This window comes from Eubalaena glacialis, chromosome 4 (assembly GCF_028564815.1).
Source record: "Eubalaena glacialis isolate mEubGla1 chromosome 4, mEubGla1.1.hap2.+ XY, whole genome shotgun sequence".
NCBI classification, from domain to species: Eukaryota; Metazoa; Chordata; class Mammalia; order Artiodactyla; family Balaenidae; genus Eubalaena; species Eubalaena glacialis.
The window spans coordinates 151,001,063-151,027,435 of NC_083719.1; the positions used below are offsets into that span (position 1 = coordinate 151,001,063).

General features: G+C 43.7%; 1 protein-coding gene across 1 annotated transcript in view; it reads left to right on the plus strand.

The window, feature by feature from the left end:
• DOCK2 (dedicator of cytokinesis 2) overlaps positions 1 to 26,373 on the plus strand; it is a 416,651-nt gene that overhangs the window by 56,570 nt on the left and 333,708 nt on the right. The window contains exons 14-22 of the mRNA XM_061188995.1: positions 562 to 686; positions 5,855 to 5,953; positions 7,963 to 8,035; positions 8,148 to 8,251; positions 10,014 to 10,197; positions 10,356 to 10,453; positions 12,129 to 12,218; positions 13,226 to 13,326; positions 14,142 to 14,276. Of these exons, the coding sequence (XP_061044978.1) occupies positions 562 to 686; positions 5,855 to 5,953; positions 7,963 to 8,035; positions 8,148 to 8,251; positions 10,014 to 10,197; positions 10,356 to 10,453; positions 12,129 to 12,218; positions 13,226 to 13,326; positions 14,142 to 14,276 (1,009 nt within the window). The remainder of the gene's footprint in view (positions 1 to 561; positions 687 to 5,854; positions 5,954 to 7,962; positions 8,036 to 8,147; positions 8,252 to 10,013; positions 10,198 to 10,355; positions 10,454 to 12,128; positions 12,219 to 13,225; positions 13,327 to 14,141; positions 14,277 to 26,373) is intronic.

A 26,373-nucleotide genomic window follows, 5' to 3' on the forward strand; every position in this document is an offset into this window, starting at 1 on the left:
TGGTGTTGTAATTTATCTATGCCTGCTTTACTGAGACATCAATCCCTTGTGCATTCCCCTGTAGGGTTTTCAGCTATCACCCCCCCATTCCTGAAGACCCTCCACACCTCGTCCCTCACCCCATCCGTGTTCCTCGGACACAGATAGAAAGTCATTCTGTCTGCTTCTGCACAGTAAGAGATCTGTGGAGAGAACCGTCTGTGCTTGTTATTCATGCACCAAGATCAATCCAATTGGAGTTTGCCTTTGCCTTCCCAGAAGGTGTCACTGGAGGATGAAAATTAAATGATTTTTAATGGAGAAAAAAATACGGCCAGTCATGACCATCCTACCTCCCTCTTTGCAACTAATTTCCTACTGTTCCTCCATCCTCTTGTTACCTACTGCTCCAGCCTCCCTGATGAAGTAAAAATGCTTTTCCAAATCGTTCTGATTTTAACTTCATTAATAGAAGTTAATGAAGTGTGGCACTTCCACCAGCTCCCCAGCTCCCCGCGCCCTCTAGTCAGTGCCTCTCCTGCTACACAGACTCCAACTGTTGTCTCTCTCCCTGTGCCACAGGGGACGTCAGGAACGACATCTACATCACTCTCTTACAAGGTGACTTTGACAAGTACAACAAGACCACTCAGAGGAATGTGGAAGTGATCATGTGTGTGTGCGCGGAGGATGGCAAAACGCTTCCTGTAAGGGACCCTGCTGTTGCTCTGGGTGACAGGGCTCCCCTAGGGTGCCTCTGTTCATAAAGATTTTCTTTTCCCGTTCCGCTCCTGCTCTCTAAATGCCAGGTGCCTGCAGGGTGGTGTTGAGTAAGGTGATCTACACCTTTAGAGCTTGGCTGGCACAGTAGCCCGTAATAAGACCTGGTGGTGTTCTTTCTTTACACCAAAGCAGTTGGCTTTTCAGTGTCTGTCCCTTTCCTTTCATGACCTCTTCTTCTTCTTTTTTTTGCTTGGCACCTCAGTTTATAGGTTAGCTTTTCACAGTTAAAATGTTGTTCTCATCGAAACCTGAGCTGGTTTATTCAGGCAAAATTCCATGGCAAGAAAAAGGATCAATACAGAGCCTTGGGCTGGTGTGAAGACTCAGGGTGTCCTCAAAACAGACATTCCCAACACTTAACCTAACTCCCTAGCACTCAGCCAGACATTCTGGTGGAAAGCCTTATCCGTAAATTGGTCTCCAGAGGGCCAGCAGAGTGAATTCAAGAATGCAAAGCATATTGCTATATTTATACAGCATATGTCCTGTACAATATTTGTCATGTGTGTTTACATTTATTTACTTATATTTCCTTTAAGGTTGTCAGCAGTTGTGTCCAGTGTGTGGGAGGGTTTTGCTTCTCAATTTCTCCTTTCAGAGTACTTAGCTGAAAATAAAACCAGCTCTCAGCAGAAGTTTCAGCGTGGGCAGATACTCCTCTTAGGCCGCAGTAGGTGATCAGATAGCGCAGGAGGGTTGGGGTGTGAATATTGATAGATCTGCTTTAGCCTGGGGGCCTGGAGCTCAGGCAGATTTTGCTACCCTTACCTACGAATAACTAGCATTCACAGAGGCATTGCTACATGCCAGGCACTGTGATAAGTATGATGCATTACTGTTATTTTCCCCATTTTTACAGAGGGGGAAACTAAACCTTTGGCAAGTGAAACAGCTTTCCCAGGGTCATAAAGTTAGTAGTATATGGCAGAGATGGGGTTTGGTTTCAGGTCCCTCTTATTAAACACTTCACTCTAATGCCTGTACATTAAAAATATCCTCCAATTTATTTCTCATTTAAAAAATGAGGCTAATAACCACTCCCATCAAATTCTGGGAAGATTCATAATTTTTTAAATTTAAAGAAATCATCGCAATTACCTTTTTGTTTGAAAAGACTGGTCCCATTAATTAATATCTAGTTGAGCAAAATCCAAGGATTTAACTTAATCCTCTTTTTGTTGGATTTTGAAACTTTTCTGAAAAATAAAATAAGTAAGAAACGCTTTGCTCAAAGAAACACAAAGGAAGAGCAGAGGGTTTTTATCTGAAAGGGAAGTTGGGTTTCACAAATGTATAGACCATGCTTTGAAGTCATTTTTACCCAACTACCTGTTGGAGAACTTTTTAACCTCAGCCTCATTTTTTAAAACACTGATGTGCTTGCCTTCGATGTTGCCGAAGGACAAATTAGAAGGAACAGATAATGGGAAAGCAGACCTCTCATCTCGTTTCTGAACCATTTGTACTTCCGACTCTGCCATCCTTTCGTGTCACACCCAGCCAGGCTGAACAGACGCACTTATCAAAGATGAATATATAGGCAGGAATTTGGGGGCAGAAATGGAGAGGTAACTGTGGGGCATAGTGATAATTTGCAGTTTCATCTATGAGGGAAGTTAGGGGGAGTTCAGTTGACTGACTTGAAAATTGCTAAGGAAGCCTGTGGGAGGCTTTTCTTTCTCTACTTGCAGAAATAAATATTACTGCCTAATTAAGTGTCAGGCAGCACACTCAAACGTTCCTGTTTGATGTTGGTGGGAACACTCCCCTTTAGGGGTATCGATTTCTCCTCCTGCTCCTAGGAAGAGCAGGGTCAGAGGATAGAGTAGGTTAGACTTGTCCTTGGCTCACTTTGGGGTCTCAATGACCTTGCTCAGGAGGACCCATAGCAGAGAAGCTAATAGGCTGGGCTCTGAGATCAAACTGACAGCGTTCAAATCCCACCCTCCCCTCCTATTAGCTGTGTGATCTTGGGCAAGTTTACATGTCTATAGAAGAGGAATAATAATCTCTTCCTTGTGGGGTTGCTGTTTATACAAAATGGTAGGTGTAAGGCACCTGGTATGTAGTAAATACTCAGCAACAGGAAGGAGGTAACATTTAGAAAAAAGCAGACCAACTGCAGGTTGAAGCCCTGGAAAGGATCTGAGGGGGTCAAACAGACAATCCAGCGTGGATACCTAAAGCAAGTTCAAGAAGTAAAAATGCTCAGATGCCGGGCTGAGAAACCTCTGCTCTTCTGAGACCAGCCAGTTTACAGGGCTGGAGGTAGGGCATGGGGGGCAGTGCTGTGTAGTGGTTAAGACATGACCTCTGGGGCCAGGCATCCAGGCCGAAAGCCCAGCTCAACCCGGATTAGCAGGATGACCTGGAGCAAATTACATAATCTCTCTACGCCTAGGAGACTCTGTCTGAAAATGAGACCAGCGGTGGCACCTTACTCTTGTGAATACCAGCTGAGGTAATTGACGTAACAGGTGTTCATTGAAGTTCTCTATTACCGGAAGGGTAGAGCCGTCGCAGGCTTGGTTACCGCCTCGCGGACGCTAACTGGCATTTTCCCGTGATAAGACCGACCTTGTCAGCCTAGAGCACTTTCTGGCGCTCGAAATGCGTTCACACCGCTGGTGTCATTTATTCCTCAGGTGATTCCTACGAGGTAAACAAGACCTGTGTTTGGAGCCTGATTTTTCCTCCTGCTGAAGTGTGTCCACCAAGGCCAAGTCGGCATTAAAGTTTCCAGGCTTCCTTCTACTGACCTGAAGCCAATCAGGGGCTCTCGTTGTTAACGGGGAGCCATGGGGGTGGGCAATGGGGAAAATTATTGAATAGGTTCCCTGGAGACATGCACAAATCTATATTTTCCTGAAAACCGGCCCCCGTCCCTGGTCACAATGCTCTTTCTACACACCCAGCGACATTTGGTTTTATCTCTGAAGTGTTGAGAGGGAGGGAGCTGTCTTAGGTCTTTCTCAGAATAATACTGAGACTGTTTTCTCCAGCTTTAGGCAATCAGAAATTTTCATCATCAAGATAGTTTTGTGGGATTCAGCTGCGTGCTGTACAGCAGCTTTACTTTCACCAGAGATACATGTGTATTTTCAGTTTTTATAAGCTATGTGGGATTCAGCTGAGCTACAGAAATGCTAAGCCCATAATTGTCACTAGATATAAATCTTAGGAGGCTGGAAGGCATCTAGGTTGTTACAGAGGGAACACTGGGCAAAGAGAGGGTCTGAGATGTAGTCCTGGCGTTGGTACCTTTTGGGGCAAGTGACGTAATCTCTCAGGGTCTCAGTTTACTCAGTTTTGAAATGGGGTTGATGACGGTAATCATCAGAGGTGGTTGTGAGGATTGAATTAAGTGAGGCAGTTCGTGTAAAGGGCTTAGGATAATGCTGGACACAAAGCACTCTCTACATGGTTAGGACAACTTTGGAAGCATGTTTTTAGTTCAGCACCTCAAGAAGTTCTGAAAGGCTCCATACCATTGAAAATTAAGAGAGTTGTATGTCTTCCCTCATTTGCAGTTCCCTGGTTGTCCTTGTTTTTTCAGAGATAAGTTTTGAAAGGATGCTGTAGCCTTATTTTCAAATGGGTTTGATCTGGCCATATGTAGCATCAGTCAGTATTGAAACTGAACTCATTCTTTCCCTATAGCTCGGAAGTACAGAGGGACAGAATTATCCTTCTCACAGCTTAGCTTGCTTTCCCAGGGGCCCAGGGTGGCCAGCTTTGGTCCTTCAGCCTGGTGGGGAATCCACTGGAGAATCTGACGGAATCTAGTGAGAGTCGTGGATTCTCTCACCATAAAAGTGCCCAGAGGCACACAGTTTTGTAGTTTGGGGGCTTGGGGCTGCAAAACCAATCCTCATGTCCCTAGATCTCTGAAGACTTGAGGTTGAAATCTCTTGTTCTGGTATAAAAACCGAACTTAGGCCCCTTCTGAGGGACCCTACCTTAGATCTTGTTTTGGGGCCAAACAACAGGAATGAACACAGAGATAGAATTAGGGGTTGGCATACTCTATTGCAAGGTAATTCCTTGTTACTCTGAGGGTGATTTTTTAAGAATAAATATCCTATGTAGGTACGCTTGCTCTGTGCTCACTCTCTCTCAGAATGTCCTTCCTGTGTTTCTGTTCAAAGCCAACTTGGAACCTTTCTTCAAGATCTTCAACTGTCATCACCTCCAAGAAATATTCCCTGAGTCTTCAGGGGACACTGAAGTGTCCTTTCTCTGTGCTCCATAGTATTCTACAGTCAGCCCTCTGTACCTGCAGGTTCTGCATCTGCAGATGCAGAAGTTCGACCGTACTACACTGTTTTATATAAGGGACGTGAGCATCTGTGGATTTTTTTTTTTTTTTTTAAATCAGTGGGGAAGGGAGGGCCCTGGAACCAAGCCTCTGTGGATACCAAGGGACAACTGGATACATATATCTGTCATCACTTCACATTGCCTAGTGATTTGTCTGCTCATATAATGATTCCTACACCACACTGTGAGCCCTCATGTCAGGTTTACTCTCTGACTCATGCCCGTATCCCAGTGCTTAGCATGGGCCTGGTACCTGGAAGATGCTCCCTAACTGTGGGCTCCTTTAGCCCCCTCTGCCCATGTGTCTGTCTGAAACCCAAGCTCCCTCCCCTTGCCCAGCTCCCGCCGGCACCTGGGTGTGTTAGCATCAGAAATCCATCAGAACGAGCTGCTGCTTGGCTGATCTGAGCCTGTTTGGTAACTTTGTGCAATGCAGATGTAGGAAACAAATAGAATTAATAAGACTGGCAGCGCGCAGCAACTCCAAGGCTGGTTACCATTGACAATAGGGCAGCCACGTCGGCTCCTACTGTGCTCCAGTGGTTTCCAGAATGCAAGTAATAGAATTTCTATAGTAAAGCAGCTGTCACTCCCAGGGCCGGGCACATTCATGTATAAATCCGTAATGTAGAAGGGTACCTGGCAGAAGGCTTAAAGAAGGCAGGGTTATCCCAGGCCCTGTGGCCAGCCTTGGCCTCGGGACCGAAATTGCCCAAGCATAGAAAATGGCAGTTCTATAGTGTTTTCTCTCTTTTCATTTTTCTTGGGTCAGAATGCAATTTGCGTGGGAGCTGGGGACAAACCTATGAATGAATATCGGTCCGTCGTGTACTATCAAGTCAAACAGCCACGGTGGATGGAAACAGTCAAGGTAATAATAATAATAATGATGATGATAATAGTTGGGGGACTCGTAAGACTCCCTAAGATCTGAAACAATAGCCTAGCATGTCTCTGGTGGTGTGTCAGGCAGTGGAAATAGTGGCCCAGTGGGCGAACGCCCGGTTCTCTTGATCACCCTTCACCGGCCCAGCAGCTAGCCAGATGATCTTGTGGACTGTGCCCAAGCCATCAAATTGTGTCGTTCTACTCAGCAGTGAGGAGTGACAGAGCTTGGGAGCAAATGTGAGGCTATAAAAAGCTATTTAATGCCTGGTAGATACCCTGTTGGGAGGGTACCTCAGATGGTAGTGGCATTAACCACAAATATTTGCATTACCAGATCGTCACACTAAAGCAGAAGGGAATATCATGCATTGGAAGTGGAGTTTGGAATTAATTTAGTGGACAGTGAAGCTTGATCACAGCTTCAAATGTCTCTGCCTTGTAGTTAATAGCAGTCTTTTTTTTTTTTTTAATTTTTTTTTTATTTTTGGCTGTGTTGGGTCTTCGTTTCTGTGCGAGGGCTTCCTCTAGTTGCGGCAAGTGGGGGCCACTCTTCACCGCGGTGCGCGGGCCCCTTCACTATCGCGGCCTCTCTTGTTGCGGAGCACAGGCTCCAGAGGCGCAGGCTCAGTAGTTGTGGCTCACAGGCCTAGTTGCTCCACGGCATGTGGGATCTTCCCAGACCAGGGCTCGAACCCGTGTCCCCTGCATTAGCAGGCAGATTCTCAACCACTGCGCCACCAGGGAAGCCCTTAATAGCAGTCTTTACTCACTCTGTGCTCTGAACCCAAACTGAAGATATTCATAAGACTTCCCTTTCAGAGGTAGCTATTAAACCTCAGTGGTTCTTGCCTTGTCACCTATATTCCTGTTTTCCTCAGTGGGTCTCCCTGTACTCACTCTCTTAAAAGTGATGACCTACCCAACTTTGGGGTCAGAGAGCTGTTGGACCAGGTTGTTTTCTCTTCTCTGTGCTCTCTTGTACCCCAGTTATATCTCTTTGCTAGCCCTCATCACATGGTGGTAATTATGTGTTGCCCTGTGTGGGCCATGAGCTCTTTGAGTGGGACTCTGTCTTACGTCAGCATGGCCAGTGCTTCACATGATTGTAGCTTATAGTATTGATTCAATATGCAGTGGAAGAATGAATTGGACAACAGCTGCCCATGTGACTCTCAGTTCTTGTGCTCTGAGACACACAAACAAGTGGTGGACCTCTTTGGGCTCAAATTTCATTTTCTGGAGCAGAAAGTATCCACAGAAAATCTGAGTGGTTTTCTCACAGGTAGCTAAGCTTCTCTGTCGGGGCCTGAATTGTATAATACAGGGATTGCTGTGGGGCTTTGGGAGGTGGGATAGTCCAGAGACAGGACAAAAGCACCTCAGTCAAGGGTACAGCAGACCACTCACTGGACAGTGAAACTGGGTGACCAAGGGGTGATTGTCTTGGCCCAGTGTCCTTGGAGGAAAAAGCATCTGGACATGTGTCCAACCAAAGATGGGAATGAGGCCTAGAATTTTCCCGAATATGATTGGATTCAAGCATTTTTATTAATTTACATAAATGACAGTCCCCCAGCAAGCCCCCTAATGGGCATTGTTAATTTTCTAAGCCCTGCTGCAACTGCCCAAACTCCTGGAGTGTGTAAGGAAAATGTGCACTGTGCAGTTTGCAGTGCATTAAATCCTGTGCTAAAGTTATGTGACTTTTATATCAATATGGGGAGATTCATTTTTCCTCACTATAATTTACAGATCTCTTTTCATTGGCTGGGAGTGCAATTTGCCAAATGGATTACATTTGGTACTTTATTTTCTCTTCATAGCCAGTTCTTATGTAATGTATTTACAGTTCATCAGGCTTGATGGCTGGGTAATAAATCAGCACGCAGCACTCGAAGTTAAGTGGTCAGGCTGCCTTTTGTGGGGGGCGGGGTGGAGTGGGGAGGGCCCTTTAACTCATTGTCTCCTGAGCTCTGGTTTCTGCCTACTGAGGTGGCCGTCCCTATTGAAGACATGCAGAGGATCCACCTGCGATTCATGTTTCGACATCGGTCATCCCTGGAATGTGAGTACCCAACCAAATGGCATCTCTGCAAAACCCCTAAGGGGAGAGGGGTGGGATCATTGGGTGGCCCAAGTATCATTTTTTTTCCTGACCTCAACAATGCTATTTTCAGCTAAGGATAAAGGAGAAAAGAACTTTGCCATGTCCTATGTGAAGTTGATGAAGGAAGATGGGACCACTCTGCATGACGGATGCCACGACTTGGTTGTCCTAAAGGTACCATGAGCTGGGATTAACTCTGCAGTGGGGAGCATGCAGGAAGTGAAGGGGAGATGGCAGGATGGCTTGGTAATTAAGGGCAGGGACCCCAGAGTCACACACATAGGGGCTTCCCAGCTGTGAGGCCTTGTACAAAGTCTTAACTTCTCTGGGCCTCCGTGTCCTCATCTATGAGCCCTCAGTGAGTAATTGTGAGGATTATATGAGTCAGTGCATGTAAACATGACATTGATGGGTACATGGAATTCTCAGTAAATGGAAGGTTATCGTTACATACAGAGTGGGCTTTGACTCTGTTAAGACACCTGTGGGATGTACAGAAGACCAGCAAGAAATATTTGAGAGATTCCTCACTGTAGCTAATGGAAAAAATATCGCAATTTAGGGTCCCGATCCTGCTGTTGACTAAATTGGAGTCATCTCACATGTCTTGCTGAGTCTCAGTTTCCTTTTCCTTAAGTGGTGATGGCCATGTTTATGACCATAAGATGAGCCACGCGAAAGGACCATGTGAAAGAGTGTAGATAGCAGCTGCTGTTATTTTTACGTCATGAGACTTGCACTGTTCTCTAGAAGTGGGGAAGTATTTTCCTGATCTTATATGCATGCTTTCCCACAACCACTCCTGTGACAGTGGCGTGTCTCTAGCTAGCCCCTGGCTGGAGGCAAAGGGTATGGCTGTGAAACAGGGCAAGCCTCAGTGGCCAGCACAGGGATCAAACCCTTGCCCCTGACTTTCTCAGCATTGGAGGTTGGAGTTGCCCTTTTGCCTGTGGTCTGCATGGCAAACACAGCCTCATCAAAGCTTCATAACGTGGTACTCTTCTCTGAGTCTCTTTGGCTTTTGCAGAACACCCCTTTTCCTTCTGTACAGGCTCTGTTTTCTCATTTTTGACGCATCAAGGTAGTTCTTGGTTTAAAAGATTGTGAACTCATTGGGGGCAGAGTCCCAGTTGCAGTCAGTTTTCAATTTAGTCACCCTCCTTAAGCCTCAGTTTCCTCATCTGTAAACTGGAGATGATAACAGTATCCACAACAGTAACGACTGTTGTGAGGCTTAAATGACATGAACTAAGGCATATAAAGCACTTAGTGCAGCATCTAGTGCAGAGTAAGGGCTCAGTAAATGTTGACTGCTGTAATGCCTACCTCTAGTCATTCATTTCAGCATGCCAAGGGACTTACGTGTCTGTCATTTTACTAAGTGTTCTATATGCATTATGCCATCTAGTCTGCTCCAAATTTCTAGAAGTAGGTAATATGATTCTCAGTTTAATCATGAGAAGAACGAGACACAGAGAGACCAAGGAATGTATCCAAAATGACACAGGCATGTGAATGGTAGAACAGGGTCTAAATACCATCACTTTCAGAATCTAGTGCCTTTTGCTGTTAACTTCTTCTTTAAGCTGATTCCTTATCCTGCTGGTGGGCTTGTTTGTGTTAAGATCTTATAAAACTTAGAATGAATTAAAATATCCTGCTTGGGAATCTTCAGTTCCCTCTGTGCCATTAATGAAGTCCACAGAGCCTTAAGGTGGTTGATCAACCCCTTTCCCATTAACGTAACCTTGGGTTCTCGCCTATTTTGTGGAAAAACAGCCCTACCTTACCAGCTGGTGTTCACTGCTCCTCTTATGATGTCCCTCACTGTTTCTGATCCTCTCTACCTACAGTGTGTAATCTGGCCACTGCAAACTCTGTGTAGCATTGGGTGCATACCCTTGGCTTGGGGAAGTAACCAAGGTGTTGTTTCCAGGGCGACAGCAAGAAGATGGAGGACGCCAGTGCTTACCTGACTCTTCCTTCTTACCGACACCATGTGGAAAACAAGGGGGCTACCTTGAGTCGAAGCTCCAGCAGTGTTGGGGGGCTCTCTGTCAGCTCCCGGGATGTATTCTCCATTTCTACGCTGGTGTGCTCCACAAAGCTCACCCAGAATGGTATCGGAATCATTGATAGCTGTGTGTGTGTGTGTGTGTGTGTGTGTGTGTGTGTGTGTTTGTGTGTGTGTGTGTATGTGTGGGCAGGCCAGGGGAGGTCCTGATATGGACAGTTTAGGCCAGTAATAGTAATTCTGCTTGTCTGGACTCTATTTTAGTGGGTTTGCTGGGTTTGCTGAAGTGGCGTATGAAGCCACAACTGCTACAGGAGAATTTAGAAAAATTGAAGATTGTCGATGGAGAAGAAGTAGTAAAGGTCAGTGGGGCTTCATTTTGCCTGTATTCATCCACCAGTGACAGAGCTTTAAATCATGGGTGGCTTCAGGGGAGAGATGAAGTGCTGAGGGAGATAGGACAACTTTGCTTCTGACAATGGGATACAGTGTCCCAAGTCGGCATTAGAAGCCTTTATTGGTAAATCGGGGGGATGATGTGGTTCAGTGATGCTGAATCTTGAGCAGGAGAAAAGTATGGTTGTGCTCAGTCTCTGGAAATAGATCAACTTTGGTGTAGATCCCAGTTCAACTGCTTGCCAACTTTATGTGATAGTATTATCAATATGACATATTTTGCAGGGTTGTGAGCATTCAAGATGATAAATATTTAAAAATTACTCAGCAAGTCTCTTACACAATGCACAATAATTGAACTAATGCATATGAAAATGTACAAAATTCAACAAATAGTAACTATTATTTATTTTTGTTGTTGTAAGTTGCTATAGTAGTATGATCTCTTAGTATTATCTACATGTTGCTGTTAGAAATAAAAAGTATTCTTGGTTTCTGCTGCTTTGAGAATGTTATGTATTAAACATGAGAAAAGGAAAGACATCAGCGCTCACATTTTAGGTGAAACAAGCAGAAAACAATGCAAATGTCAGACGTATTGTTGTGTCCACATGGTGGTGGAGAATATAGTGTCTGAAGCGCAGATCTAATGAAAGCAACTGTCTCTCCAGCACTATGAATTGGGACAAGTGTTTCCCAGATGTCCTGGTGATCTTGGTTCCATTGGGAACCTGGTACAGCTAGAAACTCTGAGATTGAACATCTTTATGTAGTAGCTCTGTGTTTCGACTATAGGAAATAATTGACCCATCTCTTAGGAGGGAGGGGTATCAAATTTTAGTTAATTGCCCATACATGGAGAAACAATGGTTGAATTTCCAGATCAGTGCTTTAACTGTGCACTGTTGACCCACCTACCTGGTTCAACAATGGCAGGGAAATTCCCCAGACATCCTTTTATAAGGCCTGTCACCTTTGGCAGCCTGGAAAAGTCATCTGAAAGGGAATTCTGTTCTCTCCCTTTGCATTCTTTTTTCCTTTTTTTTAGAAAAAAATTATTATTGATGTATACTCTACATATAGTAACATGTACGGAGCACTTATCTTAAGAGTACAGTTCAGTGTATTTTTACACATGTACGCAACTGTGTACCCACCACCTAGGTCAAGGTACAAAACATTTTTAGCATTGCAGTAGGTTCCCTCTTACCCCTTCTCCATCAGTAACCTATTCGGGGGTAACCACTAAGCTGACTACCATCATGATAAATGGGGTTTTTGTCTGTTCTTGAATTTCATAAAAAGAGAGTGATAATGAATAAACATTTCTGTGTCCGACTTATCTTACCCTGCACAATGCTCACAAGAGTTATATTCATCATTCCACGTTGAAGTAGTTTGCTCTTTTTTTATTGCTGTGGAGTATTCTGTAATGTGAAAATGCCTCCCTGTACTTACCCACTCTGCTGAAGATGGACAACTGGGTTGCTTCAGGTTCTGGCTCCTGTGAGTAAAGTACCTGGCCCTCCTGAACATGGCACATGGTGGATGTGTGCCCTCATTCTCTTGCGTAAACACTGATGAGTGGGACTGCTGGGTCACCTACACTGTTTCTTACAAGGCCTTCATTATTTTGCCCAGTTTCTCCAGGATACTCTGGATGCCCTCTTCAACATCATGATGGAACATTCTCAAAGTAATGAGTATGACATCCTCGTCTTTGATGCTTTGGTAAGAGAGAGGGGGCCGGTGTTTAGTGACATTAGGCATTAACGTGTGTCTCACTGTGAGAACACAGAGAACTTATGGCCCACATGGCCCTTTTCATGAATTTTTTGGAGGCATTGTAACATTTGGCAACCAGACCAATGAACAAGTTGCTGTTTCCCTTCGTTTGCTTCGAGTTCATTTGAAAGCATGGGCAGGGTGATTAAAAGGGGAGTGTTTAAGTGCTGATGGTGGATTGGCCCTGGTTGAAAGTACATGAAGCTGGATACCGTGAATAGTCGCTTTGGCTTTCCATGAATGCGGGGAGTGAGTCCTTGGCCAGGTTGTAAAGCACCCAAAATGTTTACCTTCTTCCTGCTCAGTCTCCAACTCAGCAGTTGTTACACTCCTCCTGCCCACCCAGAACATTTTAGAGTGGGTGGTACACCAGCCAGATCTGTCTCCTTTCCACCTTTCAAAATGGTCTGTTCTTCCTCTTGTGGTCCCAACTCACATCTTCTCAATGTCATGTCAAAATAAACATTAAAAAAAATCTGCATTAAGGTATCAGTGACCAATAAAGTATGAATGTGTCAACCCCTTGTGTCAGTGACATTTACATTTTTAAAGAGCTTACTTGGAGACAACTGTGACTTAATCCAGTGCTTCCCAAGAGGGCCTCTTAGAAAGCTGTGTCTAAGGAAATATGCTTCCTGACAAAAAGATCCTTTGATTAAAGAACTTAGGGAAGTGCTGACCATTGCATGACTCTCTTTGAGATTTACAATGCACATAAGCATATGGAAGACTCTAAGGCCTGCAGTAAAGAAGGCAGTCTAAGGTTGATAACTTGAGATTTCTCATGAAATACTTTTGAGTAGAGGTACTACCTTAATGAAAAGGACTGAAGCTATATTAGTGACCTAATTCCTGGGCAAAAGAATTTGATAGGGATTCAGTTATGCCACGTGAATACATCTTCCTGTCCTGGGTCTGCCCACAAAACACTGATTCCTTGCTTCTTCCTCAAGATCTACATAATAGGACTCATTGCTGACCGGAAATTCCAGCATTTCAACACCGTTCTGGAGGCTTACATTCAACAGCATTTCAGTGCTACCCTAGCTTACAAGTAAGTAACTGTGTACTTCCTACTTGCCCTGCCAGGATGCCTAGGTCACAAAAACTTGAGTAGTTTCTTTTTGTCACCAACCTGTGTGATTTCTACCTTTTTTGACAAAACCCAATCTGGCTGTGTTATTTGGATTAAATAAAAATATGTAAACTCATAGGTTGGTATGAATATTTTATGGTGGCAGAAGTACATGGAAGTGTTTGCTCGTTCGTTCATTCATTTAGTCAGTCAGCTATCATTTATTGAACAGCTACTTGTGATACACACTGGGATTCAAAGGCTAGAGAGAAGGAAGTGCATATGACAAGTAGCTCAGTACAGCTTGAGGGTTAGAGATCAGAGATGATGCTGGAAAACTTGGTGGAGGCCTGTTTGTGAAGGGACCTGGAAAAGCAGACCAAGTAGTTCAAAGTTTACCCTGCTGGTAATAAGGAAACATGGTAAGTTTCCAGGCAACGGAGTTCCATGATATTACAAGAACATTTTCTGTGGGAAGAAAAAGCTGAAAAGAACATTGTCACCGCATCATCCCCCCTCACATCCTCATTGTGACTAGTTTTCCCAGTCAAAAGATTTTTTTCTCACTACTTTTTCCTTTGCTGGTTTTTTATGGACAGGAAATACTTATTCACTCCCTGTATTAAACATATATTTTTAAGCAGAGTTATTTTTATGGTGTAAATGAGTAAGTGAGCTTGGCTATACCATCACCTCTAACCTTTGATTGAATGCCTTATAATTTAGTAAACAAATTAATTACCATGCTGTGGGCTGAAAAGAGATGTATTTTGAAAATATAATCCCTTATTCAGGAAATTGATGATGGTGCTGAAGACTTACTTGGATACCTCCAGCAGAGGAGAGCAATGTGAGCCAATTTTAAGAACGCTGAAAGCTTTGGAATATGTGTTCAAGTTCATTGTTCGGTCAAGGACATTATTTTCACAGTGAGTACTAGTTATGTAAGAATGATTGATTAGCTCTGCAATTCCTCTGGGGTACAGCAGTATTTGTGCCATTGGAGAAACTCTTTTACAAAATTATAACCAGCTGCTGATCAAAAACAGCTTAAAAATCCAACTTAGAGAGTTATGAATAGGTAATAATTGTTCCAAGTTCATTTGGGGAAAAAAAGAAGGAATCTTCATATGTTGAAGAGTTATGTCTCCTCCAGTGACTATGATTTGTGATTTGAGGCTCTTCTGCATTTCATCTAACATTCTTCATTTGATTTGAGATATGGTGAAAACCTTCCAGGAATCTATATTCCATGGGGATGGGGAAGCAGAACTCAGAGAATTTGACATTTATTTGGCTCTAGGAGGATGCACATGACAGATGAGCGGGTATTTGCAGCTGATCCGCCTGTCCGTGAAATCCTAGTGGCCAAAAAGTGAGCTGACATGTTAGAGCACCTACGAGATTTGATATTCGATGGTCAGCATCACAGAGGTTAGCTACCCGTTTAAAAGGCTTTAGAGGTGGAGTCATTCCAATGCAACCTGCAAAATAACAATTTATGTGTCTCCTGGCTACAAGGCAAAGTTAGGCAGGGAATTGGTTGTGTGTGTGACCAGGTTGGTTGTGTGTGATGGGAAATAAGAAGAAGCATACAGGAAATGTATTGTCCGGATTCTTATCGGTGCAAAGGAAGAGCATGCAACTCAAGCTGACTCAGGGGGAAATAGGACTTTATTTTATTTCTCATTATTGAAAAATCTTGGGGGTAGTTGGCCTTCGGTACGGCTGGATCCAGATGCTTAGTGTCATTCGGATAGTCTCTGTCTCTCTAGATCTTGGCTCTGCTTTCCTTTTGTTGGCTGCCTTCTGAGGCAAGTTTTCCAATGGGGAAGCCACTGGGAAACTCAGATTCATATTCTACTAGCTTAAGCAACTCTAGGTTCCCTGTTGTTCGACCAAAATCCTATGCCAAGAACTACCTTGGGTCATGTGCTAAGGTCTTAAACAGTGTGACCAGGAGAATGAATATGCAGATTGTGTACTTATGGTCACATGTTCACCTCTGGAGCCATGGGTCAGGTCAGCAACTTATGGTATGAACTTGTTTTACTTGAAGGGATGTTTTCTCAAAAAAAAAAAAAAAGTAGAAGTCCGTAAATCATCATTCTGATCAAGACATTGGATGAGTTATGAAAGCTTCATACTCAAAGGCAGCTGAAATGGGTAATTATTTGAGATTCTCCTTTGTAGGAGAATTCTTTGATATTTCAGTTGATGAATAGAAAGAGATGAGTGTCTTGAACCATGTCACAAAACATATGTCACTTAGGCTATTCTACAAGTGAAATATCTGTTTCGATTCCTCTGTTTTGTCAGATAGTCAAGGCAGAGACTGTGTATTGAAGTCTTAGGAGTATTCTTGAACTTGAAAGAATATGTGAATTATTTGAAAACCAGTAAGAGACAATTATGGGTCTTCCTAAGAGTTGAACTCTTGGAGAGGTTCAAGGATTCAAACGTTGTAATTCCAGATTAGGCAATGATATCTTATCCCATCTCCAAGCGAGAACTTCAGATCTACAAGAACATATCTTTTCCATGTATCATATCTTATGCCTCAATTTGTCCTTTTAATTTATTTCTCTTCCCTCCCTCCCCCCATTCCTTATTTCTTTCCTTCCTCCCTTCCTCCCTCTCTTCCTTTCCTTCCTTCCTTCCTTCCTCCTTGTCTTACCTCTCTTAGTCTTCGTCTCTTTCCTCCACTGGAACAAAGAGCATTTGTACATTTGCTCTCTTCTTTTCTACCTGAAGGCATGTCATCTTGCAGAGCCCCCAGCTCTTCATTCAGTATAAATTCAGTGCTACTGGAACTCTAAGTGAGTTTTGGCTTCTTAAGGAGTGGGATAATCTGTTATTCTCTTATGTACCCCCAGCATAGCATATACAGAACATCACTGACACTCAAGAACACTTGTTGGATGAAGTGCATTCTGGGGGCTAGGAGAAGCCATTTGGTCAGAGGAGATGTCTTGAAGGTAATCCAGACATAATCTTGAATCCTTTCTCATGATCAGAAATATAGGCTGACCTGCAAGGAGTGTCTAGGACCTCATGCCGAGGGAAGGTAGTAGGTCTTGTTCATTCTAGAATCTTTCACAATGGGTTCTCTTCAGTGGAACCTCAGGGACATTGGGAAGTGATGGTAGTATTTCCCCAAACTAGAAGGGCATTTTACTTGGGAATGGAAGATAGACGTTTCAGTGCTTTGAGATTTCTAAGCCAGCTGGTGGGAAATTGTAATATAATTATTGCTTTGGGAGCTTATTGTGTCTGGTATTGTGTTTCCGTTTCCTGTTATTCCTTTGTCTTTCCTTGTGTGCATAGTTACAGCTGATCCAGCTCCCATTAATTGTTCCCTGCCATTTTTTCTTTGTGCATGCTGCACATGAGCATTTACAAGCGCTAGGGATTTTCCTGTATCAATACGCAGGATGCAGTTGGGTAAGAGAGGAAGAAGACTTGTTGAGAAGGTTTGGAACTTTTTTTTTTTTAACATCTTTATTGGAGTATGATTACTTTACAATGGTGTGCTAGTTTCTGCTACATAACAAAGTGAATCAGCTATATGTATACATGTATCCCCATATCCCCTCCCTCTTGCGTCTCCATCCCACCCTCCCTATCCCACCCAGCTAGGTGGTAACAAAGCACCAAGCTGATCTCCCTCTGCTATGCAGCTGCTTCCCACTAGCTATCTGTTTTACATTTGGTAGTATATATATATCCATGCCACTCTCTCACTTCGTCCCAGCTTACCCTTCCCCATCCCTGTGTCCTCAAGTCCATTCTCTACGTCTGCGTCTTTATTCCTGTTCTGCCCCTAGGTTCTTCAGAACCATTTTTTTTCCCCTTTAGATTCCATATATATGTGTTAGCATATGGTATTTGTTTTTCTCTTTCTGACTTACTTCACTCTGTATGACAGACTCTAGGTCCATCTACCTCACTACAAATAACTCAATTTTGTTTCTTTTTATGGCTGAGTAATATTCCATTGTATATTTGTGCCACATCTTCTGTATCCATTCATCTGTTGATGGACACTTAGGTTGCTTCCACATCCTGGCTACTGTAAATGGGGCTGCAATGAACGTTGTGGTACATGACTCTTTTTGAATTATGGTTTTCTCAGGGTATATGCCCGGTAGTGGGATTGCTGGGTCGTATGGTAGTTCTACTTTTAGTTTTTTAAGGAACCTCCATACTGTTCTCCATAGTGGCTGTATCAATTTACATTCCCACCAACAGTGCAAGAGGGTTCCCTTTTCTCCACACTCTCTCCAGCATTTATTGTTTCTAGATTTTTCTGATGATGCCCATTCTGACCGGTGTGAGGTGATACCTCATTGTAGTTTTGATTTGCATTTCTCTAATGATTAGTGATGGTGAACATCCTTTCATGTGTTTGTTGGCAATCTGTATATCTTCTTTGGAGAAATGTCTATTTAGGTCTTCTGCCCATTTTTGGATTGGGTTGTTTGATTTTTTGATATTGAGCTGCATGAGCTGCTTGTAAATTTTGGAGATTAATCCTTTGTCAGTTGCTTCATTTGCAAATATTTTCTCCCATTCTGGGGGTTGTCTTTTCATCTTGTTTATGGTTTCCTTTGCTGTAAAAAAGCTTTTAAGTTTCATTAGGTCCCATTTGTTTATTTTTGTTTTTATTTCCCTTTCTCTAGGAGGTGGGTCAAAAAGGATCTTGCTGTGATTTATGTCATAGAGTGTTCTGCCTATGTTTTCCTCTAAGAGTTTGATAGTGTCTGGCCTTACATTTAGGTCTTTAATCCATTTTGAGTTTATTTTTGTGTATGGTGTTAGGGAGTGTTCTAATTTCATACTTTTCCATGTAGCTGTCCAGTTTTCCCAGCACCACTTATTGAAGAGACTGTCTTTTCTCCACTGTATACTCTTGCCTCCTTTATCAAAGATAAGGTGACCATATGTGCATGGGTTTATCTCTGGGCTTTCTATCCTGTTCCATTGATCTATATTGCTGTTTTTGTGCCAGTACCATGCTGTGTTGATTACTGTAGCTTTGTAGTATACTTTGAAGCCAGGGAGCCTGATTCTTCCAGCTCCCTTTTTCTTTTTCAAGATTGCTTTGGCTATTTGGGGTCTTTTGTGTTTCCATACAACTTGTGAAATTTTTTGTTCTAGTTCTGTGAAAAATGCCATTGGTTGTTTGATAGCGATTGCACTGAATCTGTAGATCGCTTTGGGTAGTATAGTCATTTTTACAATGTTGATTCTTCCAATCCAAGAACATGGTATCTCTCCATCTGTTTGTATCATCTTTAATTTCTTTCATCAGGGTCTTATAATTTTCTGCATACAGTTCTTTTGTCTCCTTAGGTCAGTTTATTCCTAGGTATTTTATTCTTTTTGTTACAGTGGTAAATGGGAGTGTTTCCTTAATTTCTCTTTCAGATTTTTCATCATTAGTGTATAGAAATTCAAGAGATTTCTGTGCATTTATTTTGTACGGGATTGGAATTTTTGTAAGGATCATTCATTTCTGTCACATAGCCAAAGAAAATGATTTTCCTGTCCCCTCTTCTTATGTCATTAGCTCCTGAGTCAAAGTCTGGACAGGTGTCTCTGGGCACATACCTGTGCCATAATTGCAATGGAAGCTGGCAGAGCAGGTTTGAGTTTCTGTCATCGGGAGGCAGGCTTCAAAATATGGGGAATTCTAAATTGTAGGAAGTGAGTCCAAAAGATGCTGAGTGGCCATAAATATGACCAGTATCCACTGGGCTTTTCTAGATTGACTGAGCCCCTGGGAGGTATAGAGCATAGTGAGGAACATTGAGAAGGAGCCGAAGTGATTATGTTCTAGGCATTGAGTTTTCTTTACAAACCCCCTTGCAGTGCCTTTTATCCTGAACCTCAGACAACCAGCTGAGCTGATCCCCAGGGTTTCTGAGCCTGTGGAATTACTCAGAGTCTGTGGTAGTCCATGCTTCCCTGATCCACGTGGTGGACACAGGAAGAGCTCCCCTTCCTGCTGGCCAGGCACATAGTAATGAGACTGCAGAGCTTCTGTAAGGATGACTTACCAAATGAGAGACGATCCAGAGCTCTGTTCCGCAATGATAGCGTTTGCTCCTGCTTGTCTGTGTTCCTTGTAAATCTTGGTGCTGCCATAGGCTGGAGTATAGGGGATAGTGTGGGACATGGTTATGTTCACACTGTACTGGGCAGTGTTGGCTCAGTGATGGTCAGTGCTCACACTGGACACTTCCTGTCCCTGTGAGCACCTGGCTTAGTGAGTGACTTAACCTCTCTGAGCCTCAGTTTCCCCACCCATGAATGAGGATAAACCAGCTTTTAGTGTTTTGACGATGAAATGAGATTATATGTACAAAGTTTCCATGTAGTGTCTGATATTTATTCCGTGAGCAAAAGAAATCTGTTAGCTGTTATCATGTTTTCACCTAGGAGAGACAGAAAGGGTACTTGTTTCAAAAACTCAGGTTAGAAAGAGAAAGTTTCAGTGTCTTGATTCATGCTCACAATCTGGCTTACTGTTCATGCTATACAAAACATTTCTTGCTCTCTGTTTTTTGGGAGGACGGGACACCTTTACCCAGGTGTCTGTGCATTTAGAGGATCTCAATGTAGGGAATTTTTATGGCTCCATGAATTCACCTGGGTCTCCTGCTGGCGCACTGCATGGGCCCTGCTTTTGTCTGTGGCTCCCACTTCCCCTGTGTGTGTGGTCAGGCCCCTGTGGCCCGAGCAGCTGTGTACCCAGCTCTCCCTCTGTTCCCTGCTTGCTCTGCCTGTCTTTTCTTTGGCCTCATGCCTTCTGCTCTTGTTACAGACCTGCTTAGTTCTTGCTTCCCCCTCCTTCTCCATGTTATCCCTCTCCTGGGGCTGCTCTGCCGTCACACGCTTCTCCTTCACCACGCTCATCCACATCTTTTGCTTGCGAGTCAGTCAGCTCGGGGGGTAAAGGCACTGTCTCTGGAGCTAGGCTACTTGGGTTTGAATTCTGCCTTTGAATCCTATCACTACCAGTTTCGAAGGTTTATGACCTTGGGCAGATTAAATAATCTGCCCAAAGCTCAGTTTCCTTGTGTGTAAAACAGGCAAGTACGGAACAACCCTTGCAGGGTGGTTGTGCAGACTCACTGAGCTAATGGACATCAGGCATGTGGCACAGTGCCTGTCACATAGCGAGTGCCCACGGTTATGATGTCCTGCTAAGTGCGTTTCACTCATGATCTCCATCAGCGTTCACAGAAATGCGGTGGAGAACCTCATCTCCTGACTTCACCTCCTCCTACGCCTCTCTCACTCTGTGCCGGCCTCACAGGCCTCCTTGCTGTGACTCAAGTTCCCAGTGCAGGGCCTTTGCACCCTTTCCCAGACAACTGCTTGCTCACCCACTCGCCTCTTCTACAGCTTTATTCAGATTTCTCCTTCATTCCCTTATGTACAGTGGCAACCCCTGCCCCTGGCACTTCTTTTTTTGGTTTGTTTTTTTGTTATTATATATCATGCTTTTAATACAAACTTTAAAAAATCTGGAACAATATAAACTGTACAGATTTGATCAATCTTTTTGTTTTGTTTTTAAACTAAATCTCTAAACACACCAATGTTCCACTCCAAAATATTGCACAACATTCTGAATACAAAACACTTGATTGTGTTCCTCCTTCACTAAAGAAAACAAGTTCATTACCCTGCTCCCCCCCACCCCCGAGCTCCTCTCCATGTTGCCTCAGTGCCCCCCTTCCCACCCCCAGGGGTCATACTAGAGAATCTATAGCTCACTGCATTGAGAAAAAGACATCATTCTGGACTGAAAGTTTACGTTCTTTACAAGACGATCCACCTTTTGATTTGTTCCTGGGAAAGAGGGGTAGACAGAGGTTGGGGAAAGGGGAGAAGTAGATTTTATTCTCCTTTTCTTTTAAAGTTTGTTTTTCCTGAAAAAATATCTTTCTCTCCTCTTAAGAAAAAATCTTGAGAAGAAAAACATTACGTTTTTTACGTTAGAAATATACATATATTCTATATACCTCTTACATTTTACAAATGTAGCAAACTATTCAATACAAACGGACACCAAAAAATGTAAAAAATTAAAAAAAAAGTTTTCCTACAAAACCAGGTAAATTAGTGCAGTTTTTTTCTTAAAAATAAAATAAAATTGAAGCAAAAATACCTAGATTTGAGACAGACAGACTGAAGTGGGCCCAAGAGCCCAGCACAGGAGTCATGCTCCTGATCACACATTTTTCTTCGTATTTCAAAAGACCCTAAGGGGTTGGTCTCCCCCTCTCTGTATGTGGTGAGGAACGAGCCGCCCAGGGTGTGGTAGGTGCCTGTGTGCGTGAGTGGGGGAGGAGGGGCTGGAAGGGGGCATAAGCCAGCATCCAGCCTTTCCCAGAGAGCAACCTGGGCCTGTCACCTGGCCCCTGGCACTTCTGATTGCCCTCCCATTCACTCTGCTTTCTGTCATTTTTCCTCCCCATGGAACTAATCACATGTTAACATACAATAATAAGTTATGACATTCTAGCGCTCTCCCTGCTAGAATGTCGGCTCCACGAGGACAGGAGTCTTTGACTATTTCGTGCTGCATTCCAAGCGCTGAGGACAGCACCCAGCACACAGTAGGCACTCCTTCAGTAAGCAGTGGGACAGCACTTCTATCCCCCTTTTCACAAATGAGGAGGCTGAGGCTTCAATTCAAGCTCAAAGGTCACACAGCTAAGACTCAGTAGAGCAAGCTTCGCATTCTGCCTCACCTGATGAAGCAGATTTGAGAACTGGCCCTTTTTCCAGGCTGTGCAAGTGTGAAGCCTGGCTGGCCGAGAGGAGGGGCTGTCCTGAGAGGGAGCAACTCCAGCTGGAAGGGTCCACTTGCTGGGCGCTGTTGGGGCTGCTGAGAGGTGCGAGGCTGTGTGGGTTTAGGTGCTGCCATCCATCCCGAAGCACAGTAGGACTTCAGGGAAGAGAATGATGACTTGGAGCAGGAGTTGCCAGGAAGGGCGTCCTCGCCAGCGTGGCGAAGCTGTCCCGGCAACAGTGACTTTGTCCTCATATCCTCCCAAGAAATGAACAAAGACAAGCTGACATGGGGCCGGTCCAGGTGAGCTCACACCCCTTGGAAACAAGTCACTGGTCGGGGAAAGAGGCATGCACTCGGTATCCTAGTGGGAGCAGCAGCATCTCCAGGGGTCCTCCTGCTCCCCAGCGCTCACCCGGGACCTGGGAAGGCTGGCCACGCATGCACAGTGTCATCCGCCTGCACTGGGGCTGCCACTCCATTAACACAGGCTCCAAGGACCGCGGTTCTCGCCTCCAGCAGACACCTGCAATCTGGCTCTGGTCACCCAGGGCCAGACGTCATTGCCCTTTCTCTAATTGCCTTCAGCATCAGATGATTTGATGCTCTCTGATGCTCGCTTTTGCCTTTTTATTTTGCGTCTTGCTTTATTCTCCCCATCCTGCCCTCCCTCCCCTGGCCTCCACCTCATCTTTCCACCAGTTCAATTTCTTCTTATGTAAATATTATATACTAGTTTATCCTGCAGGTCATGCATACGTTAGGCAGCAAGGTTGTCTGCATAAAGCTCAGGCATGCCCAGTGTAGCCTGCAGTCAGAGAGAATACATAAGCCTCTGCCTTTTTGAACAAATATGAATTTAACTCGAAGGTACTTGCCAGTGTGATTTGTTTTCACTGTTCATGTATGAATAAATATTAAAATGTAATCATCTGTTTATGCTGAGGATGGGTTGGAATTCCGGTCATATTGCTATTTCTGTTTCTCCTGCATGTAATTTGTTTGCCATGTTAATGACATTTATTCCTGGGTAAGCCTCTGTTTTCGGCTTTGAATGTAATTTCACTTTTTGATGACAGTAATGGCTCAGTAAACTGCACAATTGCACTTAATGGAATTATTTTATGATAACATTAACTTGGCATCAGATCAGGATGGAAAAGAAAACTCATCAAAGGGATATAGTCAAACAGTTACTTTTCTCTAAGTTATTATCTATTTTATGAGTTGCTACAGGGCAGAGGGGGAGGTAACAACCTGTTTCTTACAAACATATGTGAAAGCACTTTGTAAATCATTGAGTAAGTCGTCCTTATTATAACATGAAATTGTGCATGTACGTGCACTTTTAAACAGTCCTCTTTCCCCTTTGCATATGGAAGTATTGATAAACTTTTACTGAGCACCTGTTATGTGCTAGGGACTTTGTTAAGCGCTGGGAACTCTGAAATTAATGTCAGACTTCCTCAAGCAGTGGCAGTTTAGTAGGCAAGAAAGACACGCATGCCAGCAGTCAAATGCCAGCATGCCTGGGATAAGCAGTGATCAGTGGTATGACTCAGTGGAGGCTTACAGATGGTTCCCGGGGGCAGACAGGTTTGAATGACAGACTCACCTCGGGAGGATCAGGCATTCTTCTCAGAGAAGGTGATCTTTTACACTAGACATTGAAAGGTATTTAAGAAGCCTGGCCATGGAAGAAAAGAGAATCGGGAATTCCAAGTAGAGGGGACAATATATTATAGAACTTACTCTGAGGTACCATTTATAAAAGCCTCTCCTCTTTGCATGGCGCCCTGTATCACTTTTTGCTCTACCTCACTTAATACTCACGACAACCCTGCAAGGTATAGGTATTATTATATTCATTTTATGTTCACTTTACAGAAGGGGAAATTGAGACCCAGAGAGGTACAGAAAGTGACTTTAGGTCACACAGTTAGATGTTGGCAGGGAGGGATCTGACATCAAAGTCTCAGCTCTTTGTGCTATCTTGTGCTTGCCCATGAATGGCACTTTTATGGAACAGTCGCTAGTGGGTGCAGCTGTGGTGGTGGAGGAGTGACGAGGTGTTTGAAGAGGGGAGTTGGAGCTAGATTGTGAAACACCTTGAAGGCCAGACCAAGGAGTTTGACGTCATCCTCTGTGCTGGGGGATATTGGCATAGATGCTACCCTCCATCCTCAGAGCACAGAGTGAATACCCCAGCAGAGGTACAAACTAATCTACTGGGATCAGACAAAAATATTAAAATTTCTTCATTTTGTCCTAAGATGAAGAAACTAAACTTTATAAACATTTGACTTAGAATAGTACATGGATATAATTTACATGTAAATAAGCATCTGTTGAGAATCATACTTAAAATTTTTTTTTTTCCTCATAGGAGCAGTTTTGGAAACCCCTGCTTTTGGCAGTGGGGAGCCATTGAAGTTCTAAAGCAGGGGATTAACATGATTAGATTCATGTTTTAGAATGATTAGTGCAGAAGTAAGGTTAGTATGTGGGAGACGGAGGAGGGGAGGCAGGAGATCAATAACGAAGCTACTGCAGTAATCCAGGCAGGAGGACTTGAACTGAGGTAGTCACGGTGGGGCTGGAGAAGAAGGAAAGTAAGAAGCTGAGGGCTTATAGATGGCAGGATTGCCCAAACTGATTGAATGTGGGAGTGGAATTGATGGAGGGGGCCAATTGGCTGATCTGACCCTGAACTTGGTGGTCCACTTTTATCAGGTATTGCTCATCAGCATGATGAGTGAGGGGAGGAGCAGGTTTTGGGGGGGAGACGATGTGTTTGGGACACGTGATGCTGCAGGTGTGTACTGGCGTAGCCGGATGGAAGTGCACAGCAGGCGGTTAGATACAGATTTGCAGTTCAGGGGAGTGGAGAACAGAGATATGGCTTTGGTAGAAATTGATCTCCTTTGGTAGAAAGAGGATGTATTTGAAGCTACCGCTCACAAGGTGAGCAGTGCCATAAAACTCAGAATGGAATGCAGGAGATTTGCATGTTGGAGGGATGGATGAGGGGAGAGTCCCAGGGAGGGAGGATTGGAGATATAGGAGAGGAAGCAGAAAGGACTGGCATTACAGGACCCAGGAAAGGGAGCATTTCTGAGAGGGAATGTCAGCAGTATTCACTGTTACAGTGAGGTCCTGGGAACTGAAAACTGATCAGGAGCAAGATATTTCACAATTAGGAGATCTTTGATGAATCAGCCAACCCTTTCCCAGAGTTTAGCATCTTTCTTAGTATCCAAACAGGAGGCCATGGGGGCAGAGGGATCAGGCTTTGATGATTGATTTCCCGTCATCTGCACGTGAATTACTTACATTGTGGATTGTTCTTTGCCAGGGTATAATCCAAGACTGGCTTCCCCCCCACCATCCCTCAGAAGCTGAGCCAGTTGTTTTCTATTTCTTACCAATCTCGTACTCTGCTTACAGCAAAGTGTAAAATGCTGGTCTTGTTTGCTTCCATTGTCCCTTTAAATGGCTTAATTTTGCAGAACAAGATGCTATAGATAGTTAAGGGAAAAGCCAAGGAGGACACAAGATATTCATTGTTTCAGGTTGAAGCAGTAGCCGATTTCCTTTCCTTGTTAACTCCTTGTTAGAAGTCTGGGGCTAGCTTGCTGGTAGAATCTTTGCCTTTGCACAAAAATAACTTTCTGTCAAATGCCTAGGTTGACAATTCCTCAGAGAATGACTTGGGTGGGAGATCAATTTACTGAATAAATACGTAGATTTAGGATATGTGTTTGCAAATCCCCTGTAACTTAATATGGACATGCAGGATAATAAAGGGTCTAGTTTGCCAGAGGGGTGAAATTCACCAAGCTAACCTAATTGTCAGGGATGCTGAACTGAATCAGGATGACTAGATGTACTTTGTGATCCACTTCAGATGCACTTGAGGCAGGCATCACCCTGAAGCAGAATTTGTTTCCTTATTAGGAAGTATTAATAATACATTACTCAGTTGTTGGGCTTGTTTCTTATTGTGTCTTTGGGGTGGATGGAAAATTAAAAAGGACTTAGTTATGGGGCACACACGGTCACTGTCCTTCAGATCTCCAAACTAGCTCCTCTGTATCTCAGATCTACTCTCCTAATGTAGTCAGTTGCAGAGACATATGAGTTCAGTTCAATTCGTTTGTTCATTCATTCATTCAGTAAACATTTTTGAGTCTTAACTATTTGGAAGTTCTATGCTA